This window comes from Desmodus rotundus, chromosome 11 (genome assembly GCF_022682495.2).
Source record: "Desmodus rotundus isolate HL8 chromosome 11, HLdesRot8A.1, whole genome shotgun sequence".
Classification (NCBI taxonomy): Eukaryota; Metazoa; Chordata; class Mammalia; order Chiroptera; family Phyllostomidae; genus Desmodus; species Desmodus rotundus.
In genome coordinates this window covers 2,071,724-2,094,965 of record NC_071397.1, presented here as the reverse complement: position 1 = coordinate 2,094,965, position 23,242 = coordinate 2,071,724, and the positions used below count along the sequence as shown (strand labels likewise).

The following is a 23,242-nucleotide window of genomic DNA, read 5'->3' as shown; positions in this document are numbered from 1 at the left end:
ACAAGCCAGGGCCTGAGCCACTTTCTTGCTTGAGAACCTGGTCCCACATCAAGCAAGTCCAAAGTTTCCTGGCTTAGCTTCTGATTCCTCCACCCTTAGCAGCCCACCCAATTATTGCAAATCAGGGCAGAGAACAGAAAGGTATGGAAAGAGGAGACAATGGGTGTGCATGTATTTGACCTCCAACCTGAGCTTACTTAAAAAGGACAAAAGGGACGAGAGACCCCAGATATCCGGCCATCAGCAAGTGTCCTTGTGCTGAACAGCTATTCCCTGCTGATCTCTCTGCTCAGCACCGTGGAAGATCCAGCTCTCGGGAGCTTGGACTCTCGTTGGAGCAGCGCGAATCACACACATGAACTGACAATGACGTACACAAGACGGTCCCCAGTGGACAGAGGATGGCCCTGTGTGGTGCAGATGAGCAACCCTAAAATTTAAAGTTGAAGGCATTGGCTGAGAGCAGACTTGTCACAGAAACTGTTGGAGGAGGTTAGACTTCTTCTGGGCCCTGAAGGGTGACAGGGGTGGGGAAGGGGCTGGGGACTGGTGGGGGTGGGGAGTGAAGGAACGGAAAAGGCCGGCATATTCATGAGTCCATGGACAGACCAACCCACTCGGAATGGGGTGTTGGGGGTAGTAGAAATGAAGAGCAGAAAAATGGAGTGAACCCAATGGATGCAGACACTTAAAAATCTAGCTGAGTAGCTCATTCGTTTATGATTTCATTAATCTGTTCTTCCTTTTCACCCACCCAACAAATATTTTCTGAGTGCCTGGTACATACAGCTAGGGCCTGTGTAGGAAGCAAGGACGTGCGAAGATCAAGATGTTTTGCTCACCCTGGCTGGCGTGGCTCAGGTGGTTGGGTGTCACCCTACAAAACGAAAGGTCACTGACTCAATTCCCAGTCAGGGTACACGCCTAGGTTGTGAGTTCAGTCCCCAGTTGGGGAGCATGCAAGAGTCAACCAATCGATGTCTTTCTCACATTGATGTTTCTCCCCTTCTCCTTCTCCCTCCCTCCCCTCTGTCTAAAAATAAATAAATAAAATCTTTTTTTAAAACAGATGTTCTCCCTCAAGCACCTTATGACTTAATAAGAGACTGAAGACGCTCACATGAAAACATTATCACGGGTACCTCCCCAGGGTGTGGGGGCCGTTTGCCCAGCTACGCCGAGTGCTCCCGGGACAGCAGAGGCAGAGAGGGCTCACTGGCACATGGAGTGATTGTAGAGGTGGTTTCTGAGCTGTGCCTTGAAAGGAAGTCAAGTCTGAAAAGTGACAAAGAAAGGCAAACGGTCCAGGAAAAGGATTTACAAGCATGGAAAGGGAATCCAACATTCCGTTCAGGCGTGTGGTCTGTGTCGGCCACAGGAGGTTGATGTACAGAGCACCAGAGGCAGTAAGATGGAAATGGAGAAACCCCAGAACATGAGAACGGAGAGAGCCTCAGAACCTTCCACTTCCACAGCTCCCTCACGCCTAGAATGCCATTAGGAGCCCCCTGCTGGCCTCCCTCACTTAGACCAGAGAGGTCTCTTCTTTTTCAACTGAAAATCACACGGGTGTCAGGGTAGGCTAACTGTTATAACAAACAATCCCCAAATATCAGCAGCTTCACACTGCAATCCAAGGAGCTGGCCAAGAGCCTCTGCTCTACACAGTCACTCAGGGATCCAAGGGATTCAGGGATGCCTTCTCCTTCCATTTTGTGACACCCCCATCTTCAACCACCGGCCTAAACTTAGACAGCCTGGAGAAGGCACACCCACATTCCATGGGCGAGAACCGGTCACACGAACTCACCTGGAAGCCAAGGGGCTGAGTTTACCTGTGTGCCCAGGAAGACGTGGGTTTGACGAGAACCCAGCTTCCGGTATAACCTCTGCATCCACAACCCTCCCGTTACAGTGATGCCTAACTAAGGAGGGAGAAACAGGAACAAAAAGAGCAGGTGGGGGGCACGCGGGGACAGCAGGGGCCTAGCAGTGCCAGCGCTGCAGGTTCCGACCCAGACCTTTCCTCCAGTCACGTCCTCGCACCCCGAGTGTGCCCAGAGTGCCGGTAGCTCAACTTAGCACCCCCTGCCTCAGTTTCCTCATCTGTCCCATAGGAACTGTAATTTGGTCCTTAAGACAGGTGCTGTGGAAGAGCAACCTGCCCCTGACCTCCCTACTGTAGTGGGGGGACAAGGGCAGCCTGCAGCCTGGGAGACAGCCCCTCAGCCCCACCTCTATCCCTCTGGCGGCCCCTGTGCGGTCGAGGAGGAAGCTAAAGAACAGAGTGTTACTGCAGCTTCTCCGCACTGCAATGTCACTGGGAAGCCCTGGGCCTCTGGGCAGCACCCTGGCAGCCCCATCACTCTTCCCAGCTGCATGGAGCCCTAAATTTAGACCACGCTGGAAAGGGCACGAAGCAGTCTAATAAAACAAATGGCAAGGCAAGACCATGCATCCGCAGCTCTTCAAAATGATCTGAACTTCTGAGTTTTGATTTAAATCTGCATCCTATGTGGCCAAAAAACATAAAACACAAGATGAGGGAAAAACTAAAATGAAGGCATGGGTACCAAGAATTAGAGGGGAGGGACGGACGGACAATACCAAACTGGGCACCAGCCAGGCAGGCGGACGTGCAGCCAGGCTGGGTCCTTCTCATTACACATGGCTCAGAACGTCTCCCTCCCATCTCCAACTGCCCTGAAACGGGACAGGAAGTTTGACAGCTAATGCAAGGACAAAACCCGGAAGTCTACCCGCTCCGGCTTGTCCTTCATCTTCACTACTTCGAAGATGAGTGTCTTTCAGGGGTAGGGATGTGGGCGGGGCACAAATGGGTGAGGAGACCTGGCTTTATATTCTGATGGTCTCTTCCACTTCTTTTAGGTAGAGACCACCGTGGGCCAGGGTCTGTTGTCGAATAGTGACTGGCACTGTGAGGCAAACGGGAACCAGGAGTGGTGGCGCTGCTACTTTAGCTGTGGGCCAGGGGCCACAGAGGCTCCCCTGGGGTGACACGACCAGAGAGCAGAGGGAAGGGAGGGAGGCAGATCCATGAGCTGGATGACAAGGTGTGTCAACAGAGCTAAGGGGCTCTGGAGACATTAGGGTGCAGTACGGGACCCCCTGAGGCCTATCCTGACACACCTCAAACACCTGCGTGTCTGGAAAAAGAGCTCGCCTCCAGCTAAGCTGGCAGTCACCTTTACATGGGGCCTCACACGACCGGCAGCTTTGATGCAGGTCCAGACCCACTGTTTATGGTCATGTATGGGTGTTGCGGCCAATCATTTCCTCTGGGTACGTCAAAAGAAAAAAATGAGGCAACCTTGTCCTACAATACTGCTAAGTATTTAATTCCTTTTTAATGTTTGCATTAACAGCAGCATTTCAAAACAACATTTTTACTTTCAAGCAATTTAAATGTGCGATTCGGCATCTCAATTACTGAGGTCATTATAACTGAAAAACTGAAGCCACTCCTCCTCCTTCCTCCTCCCCCTGACAGTGCCTCCTTTTCATAAAGATTCTACAAAGGGTGGGCACAGCTCCAGAAAGCCCAAATACCCTCTCCGAATGGCTCAGAGGTGAGGCCCTGGTGGGGTTCTCAAGCAGCTGGGGTTTTCAGGGCTGCTTCAATCTTCATTTGGTGTGGAATGGGTGGCAGCTGGCAGGTGGGTGTTAAAAGGGTCATCAACGCCCTGGGGACTGGCACTGGCCAAGCCACATCCCAAGCAGTGCCTGTTAATGTGCCCAGAATGGCGCTGGGTGGCCCCCAAGCCAGTGAGCACGGACTCTGGCTCCAACCACCCACAGGCACAGGGGCGTGGGGAACGGGCGCGAGGTAAGACAAGCCAGAGAGGGCCCTAGAGCCCCTCAGGACACTCCAGCATGTACAGAAACACGTGGTGCACACGGTTCACAACCATAACGCTTCGAGGAGGCCAGAAGAGGCTTCAAGTGGGCAAAAGCGTGGACTCTGAAGCCAGTCAGCTGGGGTTCAAGTCCAGGCTCTGCCACTTACCAGCAGGTAACCTTGGCAACTCCTTATCCTCTCTGTGCCTCAGTTTCCATTTCTGTAAAATGGGGACAGTAGTGGTACTTATCTCAGAGAGCCACCGTGAGGACTAAATGAGTCAATGTGTGTAAGGCATTTAGAACAGTGCCTGGCACACAGCAAATACTCAGGAAGTGTAAATTTATCACTATGATTCCATTTTAAGGCGAAGAACTGAAGCTCAAAGCAATTAAACAACCCACCCAACGCTGGCTTCCCCTCTGCCTGGAAGCCACCCTTGCCCCTCAGGTGACTTAGCTCTCTCTCAAACACAAGCCCCTCCAGGCCACCCAGACCCCACTCCCGGCCCAGTCGTGGTGGACCCTGCACCCCGACTTGATCTCTCTCTGGCACTTACCACATCCGAAACTCTCTTGTTCATTTAGTGCATGGCTTCACACACAGAACACACTAGTATCACTTAGTATCACTGTTAGCGTACGTTTGCCTGGTCGCTCTCTGTCTCCCGCACTTACAGGCAGCGCTCCCAGGCCCAGGGCCCGCAGCTGAGGGCTGGCTTCCTGGGCGTGTGACCTGTGCAGTCACCTGCTACATTCCGTTTAATGCTCTGCTGTCACCGTCCTGAAATTCTTAGTAGTTTTTTAACGCAGAGCTTCACATTTTCATTTTGCATGGGCCCCCTCCAATTAAATGGTTTGGTCCTAGATGAACGAATGAATGAATGAATGAGCAAGCCCACATTCCAACCCAGGTCTGTCAGACTCCAAAGCCTCACTACTGAACCAAGGAAACAAAAACACGCCTCCGGTGAGGGAACGAGCATTGGATAGGGGAGTCTGGACCAGGGACAACCCCAGCCTGCCCCAGACAATGCTGTGCTGGGGAAGGGAGAGCCTTCAAAGGAGATTTGGGTTCCCCTGGCATCCAGTTTTTCTTCTCAACCCGTCATTGCGCTTGTGCCTCAAGTGGGGTGAAACCCATTTGCTGTTACTCTTCCCCTTGCTGAAGACAGAAGGACCTCAGTTCCTGCCTTCCAGGACAGCTGTCTTTGTCTAGCCAGGTACTCTTCAAAGTCACAGCTGTGGCAGAATGACAAGTCCTTGGAGCACCCACCACATCCCTAGGTGCCTGGAGCTTGACAGTGAATAGATACAACCCTGGCTTTTTGGACGTGGGGCAGCTATCAAAACTATCTCTGCAAATACAATGAGGATGGAGCAGGGAGGTAATACTGGGCTGGAACATGGTGGGGATGCCCTCGAGTGCATCCACTCCCCCTGAACTCTCCTCATCCCAAGCAGGCACTCTCCACCCCGAACTCACTCACTCCAAGTGGACATTGGACACCCTGGGTCCCCAGAGGTTTTCATTTGATAGATCTTCACTCTTAACCCCTCCAAAATAGCTCTAAGCTGGTCCATGTTAAAACCACCATTGATCTTCACTCACATTAGTCTCCTCCCTCTTTCTCCCTGCCCCTTTCCTGCACCAGCCCTGGCTCTTGAGGCTCAGTGTCCTCGCACTCCCAAATCCTAATCATTCTTCAAGGCCCAGCCGATGTCATCGCCTTCAGGCGCCACCCCTGGTCTTTCTCCCCCGCCCCCCTGAACAGCCAGAAGTACTGTTTCTTTCTCCAAACTCCTTAGCATTCTCTAACACTTCAATATAAGCCACTGTTGCTTTTAACCTTGTGTTTTGGTTGTGTATTCACTTTCCTACTCGAGGTAAGAGTCTCCTGAACAACCCTTGACAAAGTAGGTGGGGGCTAAATGCAGGGCAGTGAAGATGCAGAGGGGGCTTTCTCAAGGAACATCTGGAAGGTGAGGGTCTCTTCTGAAAAGAAAAATCAGGACATTCCACACGATGATGCAGATGGAGATGTGTAAGTGAAGGCTCGGTTTAAAAAAAGAAAGGAACTTCCGATCATGACAGTGGCATAGGCGGACATGCCTCGCCTCTTCACACAACCACATCAAAATTACAACTGACATAGAGGACCACCATCACTCAGGAACGCCAGAAATTGAGATAAATGGACGGGTGACAACGAACATACAACCACCCAGACTGGTAGGGGGGCGCGCAGACGTGCAACAGGCTTGTCTGTCACAGGTGTGGTGGGTAAAAATTCGGGAGGGTTATCTCTGGAGTGATGAACCTCAGATGCACAGCAGGCCCCGTGGCCCAGCGTTCCAGCGCCAGGAAGATACGTCCCCGCAACTTCTGGCTGCAAAAATCAGTGAGGATTCAGTCAGTGGAAGAAACTGTTGGAGCCTCAAGTGGTTCCTCTTAAAGAACCCACAGACTCACCTGCTCAGACTCACTGCCTCTGAGCTCCAGCACCGAGGTAGCAGCCTGAAAGGCACCAGTGGCACACAGGGAGGAACTGAAGTGGCCCGCATCAAGGCGAGCAGAGACCATTGTACCTTCTCCAAACCTCCCACCACAGAGCCAGCAAGCTGGTGCCATGTCGGAGACTCCACCAGCCTGGCTAACACTGTTCAACCCGACTTGGAGATTCCCAGAGGTTCTACACCCTCAACTTATAGGCCCTCTCAGGCTGGTTTTCTGTATGAACGGCTGGTCTTGGCTCATGCTTCACAACTTCCTAAATCCTCTCAAACGAGCAACAGCTGGCCTCAGTGAGCCTCAGGCCCAGCTCTAGCAGCAGCCAGCCTAGATCCACAGCTTGGCTTGGCCTGGGAGTCTCCAAGCCCACAGCGTAAGTAGCAGTCATCTCAGATTGCTTTATAGCTCATGCAGGGCGGCCCCGGGCAAAACATAGGTGGGGGCTGACCTTGGCCTGCACCACCCGAGAAACCCCAGGGCCAGTGCACCCGGGAGACAGCTGCAGACCATGTTGGAGCAGCACCACCCTGCCCCTGCACAGCCGAGCCTCCACGGAGGGTGGAAGTTGGTGGCAAGTGGTCCCAGCTGACTGGCCTGGGTAAATCCCTCCCATTGACCTGTCAACAGTAACCAAGGATCAACCACAACAGGCAGGCGTACTCAGCTGATACAAAAGGTGCACCTCGAGTACCCACCTCGGGTGATGGGGAGGTTGAGCCATTGGACCCTACGGGACACCTACTACATTAGGCCTCATGACCAAGACACAGAGTCAAAGCAGCTGTACTTAATACACAGAAACACACACAGGGAGGCTGCCAAAATGAGGAGACGAAGAAACATGGCCCAAATGAAAGAACAGATCAAAACTCCCGAAAAAGAACCGAACTAAATGGAGGTGAGCAATGTATCAGATGCAGAATTCAAAAGGACGCTCAGGGAACTTAGTGAGGACCTCAGCAGCATAAAAAAGACCCAATCAGAAATGAAGGATACGCTAATTGAGATCAAGAATAATTTACAGGGAAACAACAGTAGAGTGGATGACAGCAAGAATCAAGTCAATGATTTGGGACATAAGGAAGCAAAAACAACCAATCGGAACAAGAAGAAAAGAGAATCCAAAAAAAATGAGGATAGTGTAAGCAGCTTGCGGGACAACTTCAAGCATTCCAACATTTGCTTCATGGGGTACCAGAGGGAGAAGAGAAAGAACGAGAAATTGGAAATCTATTTGAAAAAATAATGAAAGAAAACTTACCGAATTTGGTGAAGGAAGCATGACCCATGCACATGAACAGTGGTGGGGAGACTGTCTGAGGGGGTGGGGGGTACTGGGTGGAGGGGAACAAAAGAGGAAGAAAAACGAGGACAACTGTAATAGCATGATCAATAAAACATAATTTTAAAAAGTTTATAAAGTAATTAAAAAATGGATAAATAAACAAATTAAGCAAACAAGACAGAGACAGAATCGTGGACCAGAGTGTTTTGATGGTTGCCGGATGGGAGGGGAGTGTGGGGGAACGGGTGAAGAGGGGACTTCCCAATTAGGTAGTTACAGAACAGCCACGGGGATACAAAGCACAGCCTAGGAAATGGAGAAGCCAAAGAACGTATATGCATGACCCCTGGACATGAACGATGGTGAGGGGACTGCCTGAGGGGAGTGGGCGGTGCTGGGTGGAGGGGGGCAAAAAGGGAAGAAATCAGGACAGCTATAATAGCACAGTCAATAAAACACAATTAATAAAAATAAATACAAATGTTTTCCCAAGTACTTTTGCCCCAGCTAGGAAACCTGTGGCTCCCAAGGAAAAGTGTCTGGCTGGAGGAAGAGGCGCTCAGAAGGGACTTAAAAGGGCCGGGGGGACGCTGAGGAGCACCGAAGGAGGAACTGTGGCAGAGCACCCAGTGGTAGGGGCGAGTGCCCGGCTGTGAAGGGAGCGAGTGCAGCACGGGATAGAGTGCGAACCACGCGTGCGTGCTGCGTGGTTCAGTTCAAACACATCTTCACCAAATGTCAACCAGTATTTGCACGCCAATGTATTCATTCACACAAATTCACACAGTTCCCTGGGGAGGGTTCTTTAGTCTGGAGCTCGTGCAATCGTTGAAAAAGATAAGTAAGTAAAGCCGTCCCTGGGTGCTGCGCGAGTTCCAAGACCACCGAGGATGAATTTGCTGCGCTCAGAAAGAAGACCGCAGCGCCCCTACTCGGGGAGCGACAGGGCGCCCGCGACGTCGCGCATGCTCACTCCACCCTCTCGCCCCTCCCCGGGAAGCCCGGGCGCCTTACTGCGCAAGCGCCACGGGGCCGGCGACTCCCTCCCTCAAAGGCGGGCACACGCGGGGCTCAAAATGGCGGCCGGCCGCTACCGCCGTTTTCTTAAGCTCTGTGAGGAATGGCCAGTGGACGACACCAAACGGGGCCGAGACTTGGGCGCTTACCTTCGGCAGCGGGTAGCGCAGGCCTTTCGGGAGGGAGAAAACACCCAGGTGACTGGACTGTGGGGTCCGCCTTCGGCGGGGAGGCGGTTGGGGAGAGGGGGAGGAAAGAAGGAGGCAGGGGCGGAGTCAAGGAGCGGGCAAGTGGCGACGCTGCGCACGCGTGCACCTTCCCTCCCCGCCAGCACGTGCGTGCGGACCCTACTCCCCGCCGGTGAACCTCCTAGAGCGACGACCCCACGTTATTCCGTTCTCTCATCTGGCTGCACATTGTAGTTATTGGAGAAGATTTTTTAAAACATGGCTGGCTGGACCATTCAGCCTTATTAAATCAAAATATCTGGGAGTGGGGTCTTGGCCCTAGTTTTTTAAAAAGTTCTCCAGGTGATTCAAGGTCCAGCCAGGGTTGGTGCTCTGCCACCACTCCAGTCGTAGATGGCGACATGTCTAGGCCTGTTTCTTCGCTGACACAATCCCGTTACCTCGCAGCGTGGTGCACTGACTAAGCTGAACCCCAAGAACCTCCGCAGGGCCCCCGCTTAGCTTTTACATGCCTCCTAGGCCCCTGCGAGGCCGGGTTTGGGTCCTCACCCGTACCCCTGTGTGTGAGTCCTAGACTTAATGTTCTTGTCCCCCTCCAGGTCGGGTCAGTGCTGGGATTCATTCATTTGTACATGACGTATTTTTTGAGCACCCACCATGTTCCAGGAACTGGGCTAGGTGCTGGGGAGACAGCAATGAATCAGACAGTGGAGGTTTTCCCGCATGAAGATTAAGTTCACATGTTAGTTCAGGGCACAATAAGCAAGTAGACAAACATAAGACCGTGCGGGTAAGTACATTTGACCCTTGAACAACGTGGGGGTTAGGGACACAGAAGCTACCCCCAGCAGTCGGAAAGCCGTATGGGGCTTTTGACCCCGCCCCTCAAAAAAACTGCTACTAACGGCTTACTGTTGCCTAGAAGCCTCGCTGATAACATAATCCATTAACATACTTTGTCTATGTATTATATGCTGTGTTCTTACAATAAAGCGAGCTAGATAAAAGAAAGAGGAAGTCATACGGAAGAGAAAATACATTTACAGTACCGTGCATGTTTACTGAAAACAGTCTGTGTCTGAGGGGACCCGTGTTGGTCAGACCTGTGGTGTCCAAGGGTCAGCGGCGCTGCGATGGATGTAAAGTAGCGTAGCAGAGGGGCGACAGTAGTTACGGTAGGTAAGGCCAGGCCGAGGGGGTCTCATGCATAGAGGAGACCTAAGGGCAGAATAGCCAACAGGGTACGTCTGGTGGGAAAGGCACTTCAGGCAGTGCAAGGGCCCTGCGGCAGGAAGCCAGTCGGCTTGTCGGAGGACAGAGGAAGCGACGGGACTGGGGAGCGGTGCACGAGATGGAGTTCGCCAAGAACGGAGGTCAGAAGAGGACGGAGGGGCCAGGCACAGTCGGGTCTTACAGGCTCCGGTTGGGACTTAGGTGTCATCGTAAGGCCAGTGAAAAGCCATTGGGTGTTTCAGTCAGGGGGTTGATGTGGCCTGATTTACGTTTTAAAAATGATTACTATGGCTGTATGTGGTGAAGGGATTACAAGGGACAAGAATAACACGAGACTGGAGAAACGGCCATCATGGGAGCTCAGGCAAGAAAAGGCGGTGGCTTGATGAGGTTGGCAGCACAGAGGGAATGGGCTGCGCTTGGGTTGCGGTGGAAAGGGTGCATCACGGAAGTTGCTGATGTGTTGGATGTGGGTACAGAGAGAGAAGAACCAAGGCTAACACCTAGGGTTTTTTGGCCTGAGCAACCAGGTGGAAGGTGCTACCATCTACTGAGCTGGGAAACGCTCGATGAGGAATGGGTGGGGTATGGAAAAAACATCTTGAGCTCAGTGTTAGACACGTTAAACTTGAGATGCTGACTGCGCTTACTTCCAAGGGGAAATGTGAAGTAGGCAGTGTGGTATTTGAGCCTGGGGTGCAGGCAAGAGGTCAGAGATAAGAAATGTGATACACACACAGCCCGAAGAAATGACTTTTGCTCAGCTTAGCCATACCTGTCAAAGCAGGAACTTGGTTTCTTGCAACTTGGCCCAATACAGAGCCAAGCCGGCCCACCTACTGGAGCAAGAACATGCCCAGTGGCATCACTGAAACTGATCACTGAGTGGGTGGTGGGCACGGATAGAGTGTCTGGCTCAGAGCTTTGAGGGGCTCTGTGTAGTGTAACTCCCTCTTGGTCTTCACCAGCCCAAAGCATAAAGATCATTAAGGTAAAAATCATATCTCATCCCAACTCTGCAAACCTCTAGGGCTCTGCTCCCTGCGTGGTTTTGGTGTGAGCTTCCTGAAAATAGAGATATTGCCATTTTACCCGCCCATGTAAGAGACATTGGGTAAATGTCTGAATGAATAGACGAAAGAAATGGTTGGTTGTGGCTCCCGAGACATGTCATTGGAGTCCAGTTGCATGTGTGGGGAACTAGATGGAGGGAGCGAGGAGTGAGAAGGGAATATTTGTGTGTTCTGTGAAGTTGAGTGGTGAGAACTGATATGAAAGCTCACTGTGTAGGGAACTGCGGGGACCACAGACGAGGGGCAGAACTTGACCCTCACCACCAAGAGGCAGACCATTGAGCAGACACATGACTTACTCTAATGAAATGCAAATGGTGAACCCAGCCAGCAGAGAGGCCAACATAGGCTAGATCCTTGGGGAGTAAGAGAGTGTGATGTTTACCTACTTAACCGTAAGTATAGGACGAGCCAGAAAAGGAGGGTAGAGCTTTCTCTTTTGGAGTTGTCATCCTTAGTCATTGCCTAGGGAGACAGTTCTGATGAGTAGAAGGCCACGCAGGTTTGAGTCATGACCGCGGACGCAAGTGCTGGCTCAGCCGATGGCTCAGCTGGGACACTCGTCCCTGGTAGGGTGAACCAGTGCATCGTGGTGGAGCAGGCACATTACTCAGGACCACTGTCAGAGTACATCATCCTGGTGTCACCTGAGAACATGCATGGCCGTAGTGAATCTTTGTGACCGTGTTTGGAGGGAGCACCCCCTTGCTGGAATTGAGAACAGCACCTCGAGTCACCACCACTGACCCCGGGATCAGTTATAAAGACCCTGAGAAGAAAGGTGGTCTGGTGGACTCTTCATGAAGCCAGCAGCCAGCGGCAGGCATTAGACCCGGCTGGCTGACGAGGGTAGAGCTCCCCCTTGGTCATGCCCGTTGCTAGAAAGAAAGGACCGGAGGGGAGGCAGCTCTGCCCCACAGCCTTTTTGCTCCCCTAGAGGAGCGGGGCAGCATGGCCCCCCACACCTTGACAGTAACACTGAACACGATCTTGGCACACTTTAACCCTCCTGCAGCAGAGTGAAGAGCCAGCACTATTCCCATTGTACAGGTGAGGGAACAGAACTGTAAACTAAAACTTACTTAGGGTCCCCTGGGAGTTCAGAGGCAGGCGAAGATAAGTAGAGATGAGCCCGCTCTCTGTGCTGGCCGCATCTGGCGTGGCCGCCTGGGCGCCTGATCTTCCCTTAGCTGCCAGTCCACCTGAGTTGTTTCTTCTTGTTAGAAAGGCCTCTTGTTCCGTGAACTTCAAGCCATTCTCTTCCCCTCATTCTGTGCCCGAACCTTTTTGACCACAGACAGTTTGGGCACAGAATTAAACATCTCCTGTGTTTCCCCACCTACTTTTCTTTGGCCCAGCCACTGTCTTCCCTGGTGAGGATGGGAAGAAGGATGGTCCTCAGGTGCGACACAGCGCCGAAAAGCCGGACCTACTAGAAAACAAGGTCATCCTTCAGATGCGAAACCAGAGTCCAAACACCACTGCCCCCATTTATTCCACCTCAGGTTGCACTTTGGGGAATCACGGCCCACCCCAGACCCAACAAGAGGAAGCGGGTGGTGGGAAGCGGGAACACCCGACACCTCTTACACCTACTGTCCTTTGCACAGTGACGTTTGTGGGGTTTGCCCTTTTGCATGCAGCTTCCTTAAGAGAACGTGTTCCCTGTAGCGCCGAGAACTTAATATGAGAATCACGACATGGGGGAAGGTGGCGAAACAACTGTCATTGTTGACTTAGGAACAGGGAACTCACGACTGTTCCAGCTGCACCTGCCCTGTTAGCTGGGCCACGTGTCATTTTTTAAAATTTCAATCCTGTCTTGTCTCAGCAATTGCCAGCTTCTCCAGGGCCAAGGCTGGGTCTTTATATCCTCCCACAGCCTCCTAGCAGAGCACTGTACATAGTAGGTGCTCAAGAAATGCATTTTCTATTGAACTAAGGGAACCGGTCTCCATAACAAAATGAACTCATTGCAGAAGTTCATTACCAAGTCATGAAAGCTTTTTTTCATAGATCGTCTTGGACTGAATCCAGCTCTACCTTAATTAGCAAAGCAATTTGTGACACCCTTTCCCAAAAGTGCTTATGAGTCCCTTTGTGTGACTAGAATAGGGGCCACTGTACCAGTTGCTGTCACCACCCAAAATTCAATTTTGAAAATCGGAGTCAGTGCCTGCGGCACCGACGTAGGTATGCATGTATAAAAGTTTAATAAGGCAAAGAAATTTACTGACGGCTGAGCAGGCGAAATGCAAAGGAGCAAAAGTAGAGCCATAAAGGGCACTTCGTCGGGTGAACATCTATTTCGTTCACATTTAGAGGGCAGAGCTGCATTTTTCATAACACCCACTGCTGCATTTTTCAGACCCAGCATCTCCGCTAGTCCTCAGCTGTCTGTAATCTTACTAGGTGTGAATGCAAAATCAGGTAATTTAAAGCTTGTATATAAGACATTTCTTCAAAAAAAAAAAAAAAAGAGAGGGAACATTTCTTTAAGTGCAGGTTACATTTCGTCAGGAAAACTGTGTGTTTCAAAATTCAGGAATGCTCGTGCAGGTGTCTGTGAATAAAGCGTGGTAAACAAGACGAGGCGTTAATTGCGGAGCTCCCTCGGGTGTCCCTGCAGGCGGCTGGGGCCCATCCCCTCGGGCAGCGGTGACTTGCCAGGCCTTGGCCTGTGAGGCTCTCGTCACCTCCACAGAACCACTTCCACAGCATCGTAGAGACACCTTCTGACCTCAAAGGGGAAGTTGGGTGACTAGCTCGTTGTTTGGTGGTTGGTCATGTATAGGTGTTTAGGTGTTCAGTTCCTTGGTTCCTTCTGGGATTGTTCATTGAGCTCCAGACATTATGTGAAATGTGTAGCATTGTCTCTTACTGAAGGAATTTTAGGAGGTTGAGGGAGCCCAGAGGGTCACTGTTTTGGGGGGGGGTTTCCCCACTCCAATCCTCTGCTCTTTGCCCTTCTGGAAGCGATGCTCTGTAAGGGTGACCCCCCTTTCCCCTCCTTGCTCCCTTTTCGCCATCCAGCTCACACGCTGAGGGTATGGTAGGAGGTGGCTGAGCAGCTCTCGGAGAAACTAATTCTCACCATTAGAGAAGTTAGAGAAGAAGCAGGAGGGGAACTTGCATTGGCAAGATTTCTGAGGGCAAAGACCTGGTGGGAATGTGGGGTCGACGAGGAAGTGCTGGCTCAGTGGTCCAGCAGCAGGAGCCCCGGAGAGAGGCGCCCGGAGGAGGGCAGGTCAGCCTTGTGCCGCCTTCCGTAAGAGCATGGCCGGATGGTGTAGGAGGGGGTGGTCCAGAAGAGCGGCGATCGGGTGAAAACAGGTGCAGCCCTTGGCAGAGATTAGAGGGCGGTGCCTGAGCCCCGCTGGACCGGCCCTGGAGTACTTGGTGGCCACTGAGAGCCCTCATGGTCTGGGCTGCAGGTGCGGTCAGGTACGGAGTGAGCATCAGTGACTTTCCGTCGCTTCCTCACTTTCGTTTCCAGCCACACCCCAGCAGTCACAGAGGCAGCACTGACCCGCCGGTCACACCCGAACTCCCTGGATGTGGGCTTGCACTGGCTCTGTGCCTGGAGAGCCCTGCTTCCCCCTAGTAACCCCTGCTAATTCTCCACCGGGACCCCATGGCAGGTCCTCCCCGGCCCCTGGGCAGTGTCCGTGCCTCCGTGCACCCACAGCACCCTCCATCCCACCACCACCAGGATCGTCCCGCACTGTTCTCTTTCCCCTTGCTGTTTGCCAGGGAGAGGCCTGTGCTTACACAACCGTTTACTACTAATAATAGTAACAAAACTGGTCCCTCACACTCATCAGTGTTCCTGGTCCCAAATTCAGAGCAGCCGAGGCATTACCTCAGTTACCCTCACATTGACTGCTCTCAGAAATAGGGGCTATTATTAACTTTTCTGTTAAAAGAAAGGTTAAGTTGGCCAGTAGCTTCAAAAATGTCAGTACTTGAAAGACAAAGAAAGGCCCCGGAGTTGTCTCAGCTGGAAGGAGATGTACATGGCAGACAAATGCGACGGGACCCTGGGCCGGGGCTTGGGGGGGGGGGGGGGGGCGGTCCTGTAAAGCTTCTCATGAGACAGAGCTGGAGTACGGGCGAGGGACTGGATGAAAGTGTGCCAGCGTGAGAGTTCCTGCAGCCCGTCGCCGAACTGTGGTTATGTAAGACAATGTCCCTGTTCCTAGGAAACATGCTGAAATCTTACAGAGCAAAGGGGCATTGTGTTTTGCCTTATCTTACGTGGGTCGGGGGGAAAATACGTGTGTGCACACATACAGAATGATGAAGCGAATGTGGCAAGTTTTTTTAAAACTTGGGGGCAGGAGGGGATTGAGGCATTCGCCCCACCTTCCAGAGCTGGCTGGTGATGATGCCAAGCTCAGACCCAGGCCATGGACACCACTCGCTCTCGGGACCAGCACACTGTGGGTCCTCGGGGCCTGTCTCTGCAGTTTACAAGCAAACACGGCTCTACAGGTATGTAGAGAGCAGCAAAGATGAGGTGCACAGTTACCTTCTGGTAATCTACAGGGTAGTCTTTAAGACTCTGCGCTGGTGGTGGTCTCTGTTCCCACTGGGTCTCATACCCTCTGCCCCTCTAGCTTCCACGGAAGCCCTTGGCTACACCTGCCCTGCCAATGACATAATGCTCACTCCGCTCCTCCCGAGTGGGCACTGCAGAATTCTGTCCCGCTGGGCTTCCCTGGAAACACAGCCCCGCCGGGCAGGGACTCAGAACCCAGTCTGTCTCACAGTCCTCCATCAGTCCTTTCTTTTCATCCCGTATCCCCAGTCCACTCAGATAATGCCTTTGATTATTATTCAGCCAACACTGGCTACCTCCTCAGCCCATAACCCTCTCTCTTCCGACGCGCACCCAGGCTGTTCTGGTGAGTGGCCCGAACCCAGGGATGGGTCAAGTAGAACTAAGTGCATAATCTGTTTGCTACAAAGTGGGGTCCTTATTTGACACGTACAGAGAGGCAGAAGCAGAGCTGCCTTAATAAAATGCTTAACTACTGATTTATTTGTGCTCTGCCTTCTTAAAAAAGGATTTATTGGGTTGGCCAAAAAGTCCGTTTAGTTTTGTCCATAAAAGACACATTTTTCATTTTTACTGATAACTTTATTGATTTGGGTATTTTGAGTATGGCTATCTCCCACGTGGTATAATGTTGATTGTTCTCAATTAACATCTTAATTTGATCACTATCAACTTCAGCTGGTTTACCTGACCATCCAGCAAGAAATATTCAGCAGGAAACTTCACAAACCACTTTGGACACATTCAGTCACAGCACCTTCTCCATACACTGTACAAACTTTTTTTTGCATTTCAGGGTTTTTTTACACTTGAAATAATAAAGCATAATATGATGAAAATGTATATTTTCTTCCATCTTCAGTATTAAAATGGCTACACAAAAATTCACCAATTTGGAAAAAAAAAATTTTTAAATGCATGCTGATGTGGCAGCTGTCACAATACAATCTAACAAAATTGTTTCACATGAAGTTCAAGACAACTAAGTGCTACTAGAGCATCTCACAGGAAAAAAACAAATGAACTTTTTAGCCAACCCAAATAAGTTGAGAAAATGCATCATTCGAATTCAGGGAAAAGACGCAAAAGAGAAATTTTTGTTCTGGGGAGCTTTCAGACTCTTGGCTGAATAATATAAGGGACTACAGATAAATTACAGCAAGGGCAGAGGGAAGGGTTGGAGTTTAAACTAAAAAGAGGCATGAAAGGTAAATAACCACCTCTCATCTGTGTCTTCCCTGGAATTTCACCCAGAATATTCTCTACTTTCCCGTTTCTCTCGCACGGCCTCAGTGTTTGGGGCCTTGTCCTTTTTAGCAGGACCCACGCGAACTGTCTTGGTTCCCCTCCACTCATCTCATCCTAATGTGCGAACTTCTTCATGTTCTTTCCTTGCAAATTACAAGAGCACCCCACTTACCAGTTGAAGGCTCCGATGATTTTTTTGACTTTCATAAAAGAATACTTAATACATTCCATATTGAAATTTTAGCTCAAAAAGCCCTTTTCTTTGGCTCCAGCTCAGATTCTTGTATCTGCATACTCAAGCCCTTGGCCACGTGCGCCGGTCTGATGCATAGATCACATCCCTGCCTCCTCGGCCTCGCTCACGCTGACCCCTCCACCCGGAAGGCTGGCTCCTCTGTGTCCTTCAGAACCCAGCTTAGTCTCGCGCAGCCACACACTGACCACATGCACATGGGGACACCCCCTCCTCTGACCTCTCGGAGCCCACACTGCCCCTAGCATTCTTTCTGTGAGGTGCGCCCTTCTGGTCCCACGTTTGCATTGTGGCGTCCCCCACTGTGGTGCTTCTCAAGGCACAGACATGCTCAACAAATGTTCCTGCCAGGTGACGGATAAAAAGTTTTTCTGCAGATCAGAGACTTGATGAGGCGGAGCCGTTACTCCAAAAAGGTGATTTCTGTTGAACAGTGGGGACGAAGGGGGCTTAGGCCAAGTTTGCTTCCTGTGGAGCAGAGAGGCGGTGCTGAGCTCTGGCCCTGCTGCATGTGAATGCCCTATTTTGGGAGGGCGCTTCCTGGAGGTGCAGCCTGGTGTGGGAGGCAGGGCTTGTTTGCTCACTGCCTGGGGGTTCTTTGTTTTTCAGATTGCAGAGCCTGAGGCCTGCGAGCAGATGTACCAGAGCTTAGCACGAATCCATTCAAACTATTACAAACACAAGGTGAGTGGGCCACAGTCTTTTATATCCCCAGCCCTCTGACCAGAGAGGACCTATAAGAACAAGTGAAAATCTGATTACACAGTGTTTTGTAAAGACTTGTGGTTTTGCTACTTTCAAATGTAACCAGTAATTTCAACCAAGCCAACAACGGGACCTGGTGGAGGCATTTAGGTCACTTAATAAAAGCTATTTATAATCTCGAAAAAAAGCCATGCATTTTTATATGCCAAATGTGTGCTTCTGGGTGTATCTGACAACCAACTGCTGGGCCCTAGACTTTCCCACCTCCTCTGGTGGCGGCGGCATTTCCCCACACCCCGGTGACAAAGAAGGGGTGACTGGGAGGGCAGAACAAATTCCATGGAACGTAGGCTTAGCAAGTGTGTTCAGTAATGACCCAAGTACACAGGGTGGGGCCAGAGTAGGTTTACAGTCGTGAGTACGCAAAACAGAGTTTGTTCTTGCATGGTTATTTATTACTTACGGTATTATTGTCTGTACGAACAACTGAAAGCCTGCTTTGGCCCCACCGCGCACATGGCCAATGCCTATCCTACCTGGAAAAGGATTTCTTCTGAACCCTCACAACCCAAATGTGGTTCAAGAGCAGCGACGGGGCATTGCCTAGGAGCTGGCCCCACCCATCCTCCTGAGTCGCAACCTGCCATTTCCGCAGAGGGCTTCCGTGGGTGCCTGTTTAAGCCGCGGCTGCCTGCCGCTTGTGATACCGGTTCTTGCGACTCCAGGCCTTTGACCTCCAGGTGGCGCTGCTCTTCTCCTTGCTGGGCCTCTTGTCTATGGACCCTGGAGGCGAAGGCAGTGTGGTTAGAGAGCCAGGCTTCTCCCGGGATCAGGGTGCAGGCTGTGCTGTTACAGCTGTTACAGAACCGGCATGGGGCGGGGGAACAATATACTATTACGGAAAGGACCCCCCTTTCTCTCTGGGGGTCCCCCCCATACCTACTAGGTTCACCCTGCCTGCCGCCAGAGGAAAGACATCTCTCAATGCCAGGGACTGGTGAAAAGGAAAGGAATTAGCTATTTAAAAGTTATACAGACTTAGAATAATGACTTAATGTCTTCATTAAAATACTAAAGTCCTTTAGAATACCCACAGATGCACAGTCCTTCCTTCTCCCTCTGGCCAGTCGGGGGTACCGTGTCTCAGGAAAAGAAGTAGAAGTCCGTGATTCAGGCTCCCGGCTCCATCAGCTGTGTCGCCGCCACGGGGGTCCCCACTCTGCCAAAGCCGCGTGGTCCTCTCCCTCTTCTCCGCCAAAACCACATGGTCCTCTCCCTGGGTATGGCTCCTGCACCTGGGTTTAAATCCCAGCGCCAGTCTTCCTCTGCAGCCCCATTTCCGACTCCTCCTACAATCAGTTACACCTGCCAGCATTCCCATATTCTTCCAGCTTTACTGGGCTGCCATCGTAAGTCTGGGCAGGTGTGGCCCCATAGCGTGGAGCCAATCTTCTCCAAGCTCTCACGCAGGCGCTGTAACCAGGGGGAGTTGCCTCCCAGTTACATCCTGGGTGGAAGTCACTCCCATCCCCCTGGCTCAAAGCATGGCCACAGTTATTTAACGTATCCATGAAACCAGTTAAAGGTTATAGATACGTTAAATGACCATGCCAGAGGTTAGCTGCACAGCTGTTACTGTACAAAACAGCTCTGAATGGCCCTGCTCCACGTGTCCCTTCCCCCAGCTCAGACTTGTGGGGGTGAGGACATCCTATATATATATTGTTCTAGTATTTCCTGGACACGTTGAGTTCTGGACCCCATTACAAATTCCTCTTTGGGGCCCCCCTCTTGGCTGTGCCCTGTTACAGTCCTGCAGAACTAATCCTCTCTCTCCCCCCTTCTCTTCCCGTCTTCCCCCTGTGACCAGTACCCTCGCCCCAGAGACACCAGCTTCAGTGGCCTGTCGTTGGAAGAGTACAGACTGATCCTCTCCACAGGTACTGAGAGCACAGCTCTCCTTTCCGGCTGGTTTGCAGATGATTCTTTGAGTGGCCGTAGGGAATTGTCTAAAGAGACAGATATGCTTGATGGAAAGGCGTGTGGAATAGCCCAGAGGGAATTCTGAAGCTACGGGGCTTATACTTTGGCCACAGAATATGGAGATGGTGAAAGGCATTATTTTAAAAAAGAAAACCCGTTTTTAGAGCTTTTAAATTCAAGGCTGGGCAGCAGGAAACAGGGGAATATGTATTTGCCCGATGGAAGTAGTTGAAATCAGACTGCAAGGGAAATAATTTTACTTTTATGATCCTAAGGGGCTTTATAAACAGTGAGGGTTTTAATTAAAACAAAAAGCCATTTGATAAACATGTGTGGGGACACCCACTCAGAGCTGTCTGGCCCGGGGGACGCGGCCGGTGGGCTAGAAGTGGGTCTGACTAGGTATGTTTGGGAGCTGTTGCGAGACCGCAGTTAAACCAGGAAGGAAATGCCCTGCCTGGCCCGTCCCCTCCTTACTTCCCATCGCCATTGTCACTGAGGAAGGGAGCCTGGGTTGGAGTAGGCAGGTTCTGGAAAATTACTATTTTTATTGCCAAGGATATCATATACAAAAAGAGGGTAACCTTTTCTGAGAGGGCACGGCCCTGCAACATCCGGCTTCTGGTGGTACTCTGGAAACTTCTCTCTCTTATTCCTCTGGCAGCCCTCAACAACTCCACTTTAGGGTTTTGACCTTCCAGAAAGCTCTTACCTGCTGAGCAGACGCAAACCTGGTGGTGTCACCTGCGACGGTGTCACCTCTGGTCCTATTTTCATTACAGCACCTGGGAAACTGGGTAAAGATACTTTTGCCCAGCAGGATCACTTTATTGTCCATTTTTCAAAAACACATATACGTACCCAAGTTTGCTCCGATGTGCCTGGGCCCGTGAAATTACCAGCACACAGCGCCATCTCGAGGCCCGAGAGTTTGAGCAAAGTTCAAACTTGAAATTAGAAGGGAAGTAAGTTCTGGAGGGACGTCTCCGAGTGGGGAGGGGTCAGGCCGCGGTGCAGGAGATGAGCTGCAGGCCCTCAACCCCTGACCGGTGCCGCCCCTGGTTCCGGCCAGGAGACGGTCTCGGGGACTTGCCGGTAACCCGTCTTCGCAGCAGCCCCGCATTGCTGCCGTGACTGTGCGGCACGAGCTTACCGGATGCCCCTCTAACCGGCTGAGAGAGCGCCCGCAGGGTTCATAATGAGAGGGCTTGAGTGAGGCCTGGGCCATGGCCGTGGTCTGGGTTCCAGGTGTGGCCGCCCTGGATGTGGGGTCACGAGAGGCTAAAAAGGCCTCGTGGCTTGTAAGTGGTCCGGGCCCGTCCCTCAGCACCCCGCTTTGTGCCCCACAGCGGCATCTGCGCTTGTGGGAAGTCCTGGGGTGGGATGCTGGGCTCGTGGCTGAGGGAGAGCACTAACAGTCAGGTTAGTAAATGGCAAGTTACCTTTCTGTTCAGAAAAGCTATTTCTTTTCTCTAGTTCTGTTAATATTATGGGAGAATCTAAATTTAATATACAGGTAAAATTAGGTATAGAAATTTAGCCCTGGAGAGACTTCAGACCAGTGGTCCTTGACTGGGGGCAGTTGTGCCCCCCACGGGGCGTGTGGCAATGTCCGGAGACATTTTCAGCTAGGAGTGGGGTCAGGGTTCTGCTACTGGCATCTAGTGGGTGGAGGCCAAGATGCTGCTAAACGTCCTGCAGCCCCGCAAAAAAGAATTACCGGGTCCAAAGCGTCCGTAGTACCATGACGGAGAGCCCCGCTCCGGGTCCTCTGGGGCTGTGTGGGCACACGCTTAGAGAAGGGCCCCATTGCCTCCCACCAGCTCCCTGCTGCCATGAAGGTGGCCATCTTTTCTTGGGCGCAGGCCGGGTGCCAGGCAAGCTACCTATGTGATTTCCTTTAACCCGTACAACCTTTGAGGCAGGTATTTTGATCGGTACCTTGCCAACGAGGAACCTGAGGTCAGCGGGTAATTTGTTCGAGAGGACCCAATCAGGAAATGATGGGTGGGGATAACAGCTCAGGTCCGTCCCCTCCCCTGGTGCCTGCTCCACTCCACAGCATGTGGTGCACCCATACCACCCAGGTTCAAGTCCCAGCTCTACCACTTCCTAGCGGTGTACTGAGCCGTCCCTCTGCCTCAGTCTCTGTGTCTGAAAAACAGAGGCAGTAAGGCGTGTGTGGCATGGGCCGTGTCTTGAGACAGAGCGCCCGGGCCTGTGAGTTGGATGGCTGGCAGCAGTGTTTCTTTGCCCACGCGTGTGGGGCCGGACCCAGGGGGCGTGGCTCAGACGCCGGCGGTGTGAGGGCGCCGTGTGCCAGGCGCAGTCCGCACTGGCATTACACCCCTCTCTGGTGGCCTCTCTGATTTGCTTTTCAGAAGCTGAGCCCACACCTCCCTTTTCCAGGGGTGCCCTGTGTGAAAAACAGGCACGCTCACGGGAAGGCCTGTGGGGCCACCGTGTGCCATCAGATCTCACACTCGGTCTCTCTTCTGTTTGGGCCCGCCCTTTGCAGACACCCTGGAAGAGCTCAAGGAAATGAATAAAGGCATGTGGAAGAGACTGCAGGAGAAGTTTGCCTCCAGGAGCCCTGAGGAGCAGCACAAGGCCTGGGCACAGCCTTTGTCTCGCCCGCGAACCTAAGCGTGGAGTCTTGTGTGTTGCCATCGTAAATAAAACTGCCCTGGTCCCCCTTGCTCCTCAGGGTCTCATCTATCCTCCACAGAGAGGACGCCCTGTGGTTCCGGAGAAAGCTTCAGCCTAAGAGGGATGCCCTTGAGCATCCGCCCCGCCCGGGTTCAGGGTCAGGGTCAGGGTCAGGGTATGGAAGTGTCTGGGAGAGAGGAAATGAGCGACTCTGTCAGGACCTGAGAAGGGAAGGTGACGGGGCCTCTGGGCAAGGTGCTTCCTGGGCAGCTGTAGGAGCCCCACCTGTAAGCGGGGGTCTGGCTGGTTCCCCCCGTTGTAGGAGCTGTGGCAGACAGCCCAAAACAGCAGTAAACGTGGAAGAAGGCGCCCTGCCGCAAACAGCAGGAAGCAGTCAGCAGAGATGAGAATAGCCTGCTCGGCCCCCATTTCCATGACTCAGAGAGATGGAGCTCGGTCCTCTGCCGCTGGCCTCGCAGAAAGCCCATGTTCCAAGTCGGTTTAAGGGACAGAGTGGAGCTACAGACAGGCCTTGGCCAGCGAGGACTTGGGTTGTGGTGGCTGCAGCCCTCTGGGCGGGTTCTGTGGGAGGCCACAGGGCAGGGGCCCCCAGCAGGGACACACGTGGTCAGTCACTTCACTACTCGTGGGACCTTACCTCTTACCAGCAGCTTTTG

General features: G+C 52.1%; 1 protein-coding gene across 2 annotated transcripts; it reads left to right on the top strand.

Moving 5' to 3' along the window:
- Positions 1-8,694: 8,694 nt before the first annotated feature.
- UQCC2 (ubiquinol-cytochrome c reductase complex assembly factor 2) lies at positions 8,695-22,615 on the top strand. 2 transcript variants are annotated; one of them, XM_045193268.3, is made up of 5 exons: positions 8,695-8,869; positions 15,539-15,660; positions 17,838-17,912; positions 19,804-19,873; positions 22,435-22,615. In XM_045193268.3, exons 1-5 carry the CDS (start codon positions 8,776-8,778, stop codon positions 22,560-22,562), a joined length of 489 nt encoding a protein of 162 aa, XP_045049203.2. In that variant the 5' UTR covers positions 8,695-8,775; the 3' UTR covers positions 22,563-22,615. The 2 variants fall into 2 exon arrangements, with proteins under 2 accessions (XP_045049203.2, XP_024413794.2); XM_024558026.4 differs by lacking the exon at positions 15,539-15,660.
- The last annotated feature ends 627 nt before the right edge of the window (positions 22,616-23,242 follow it).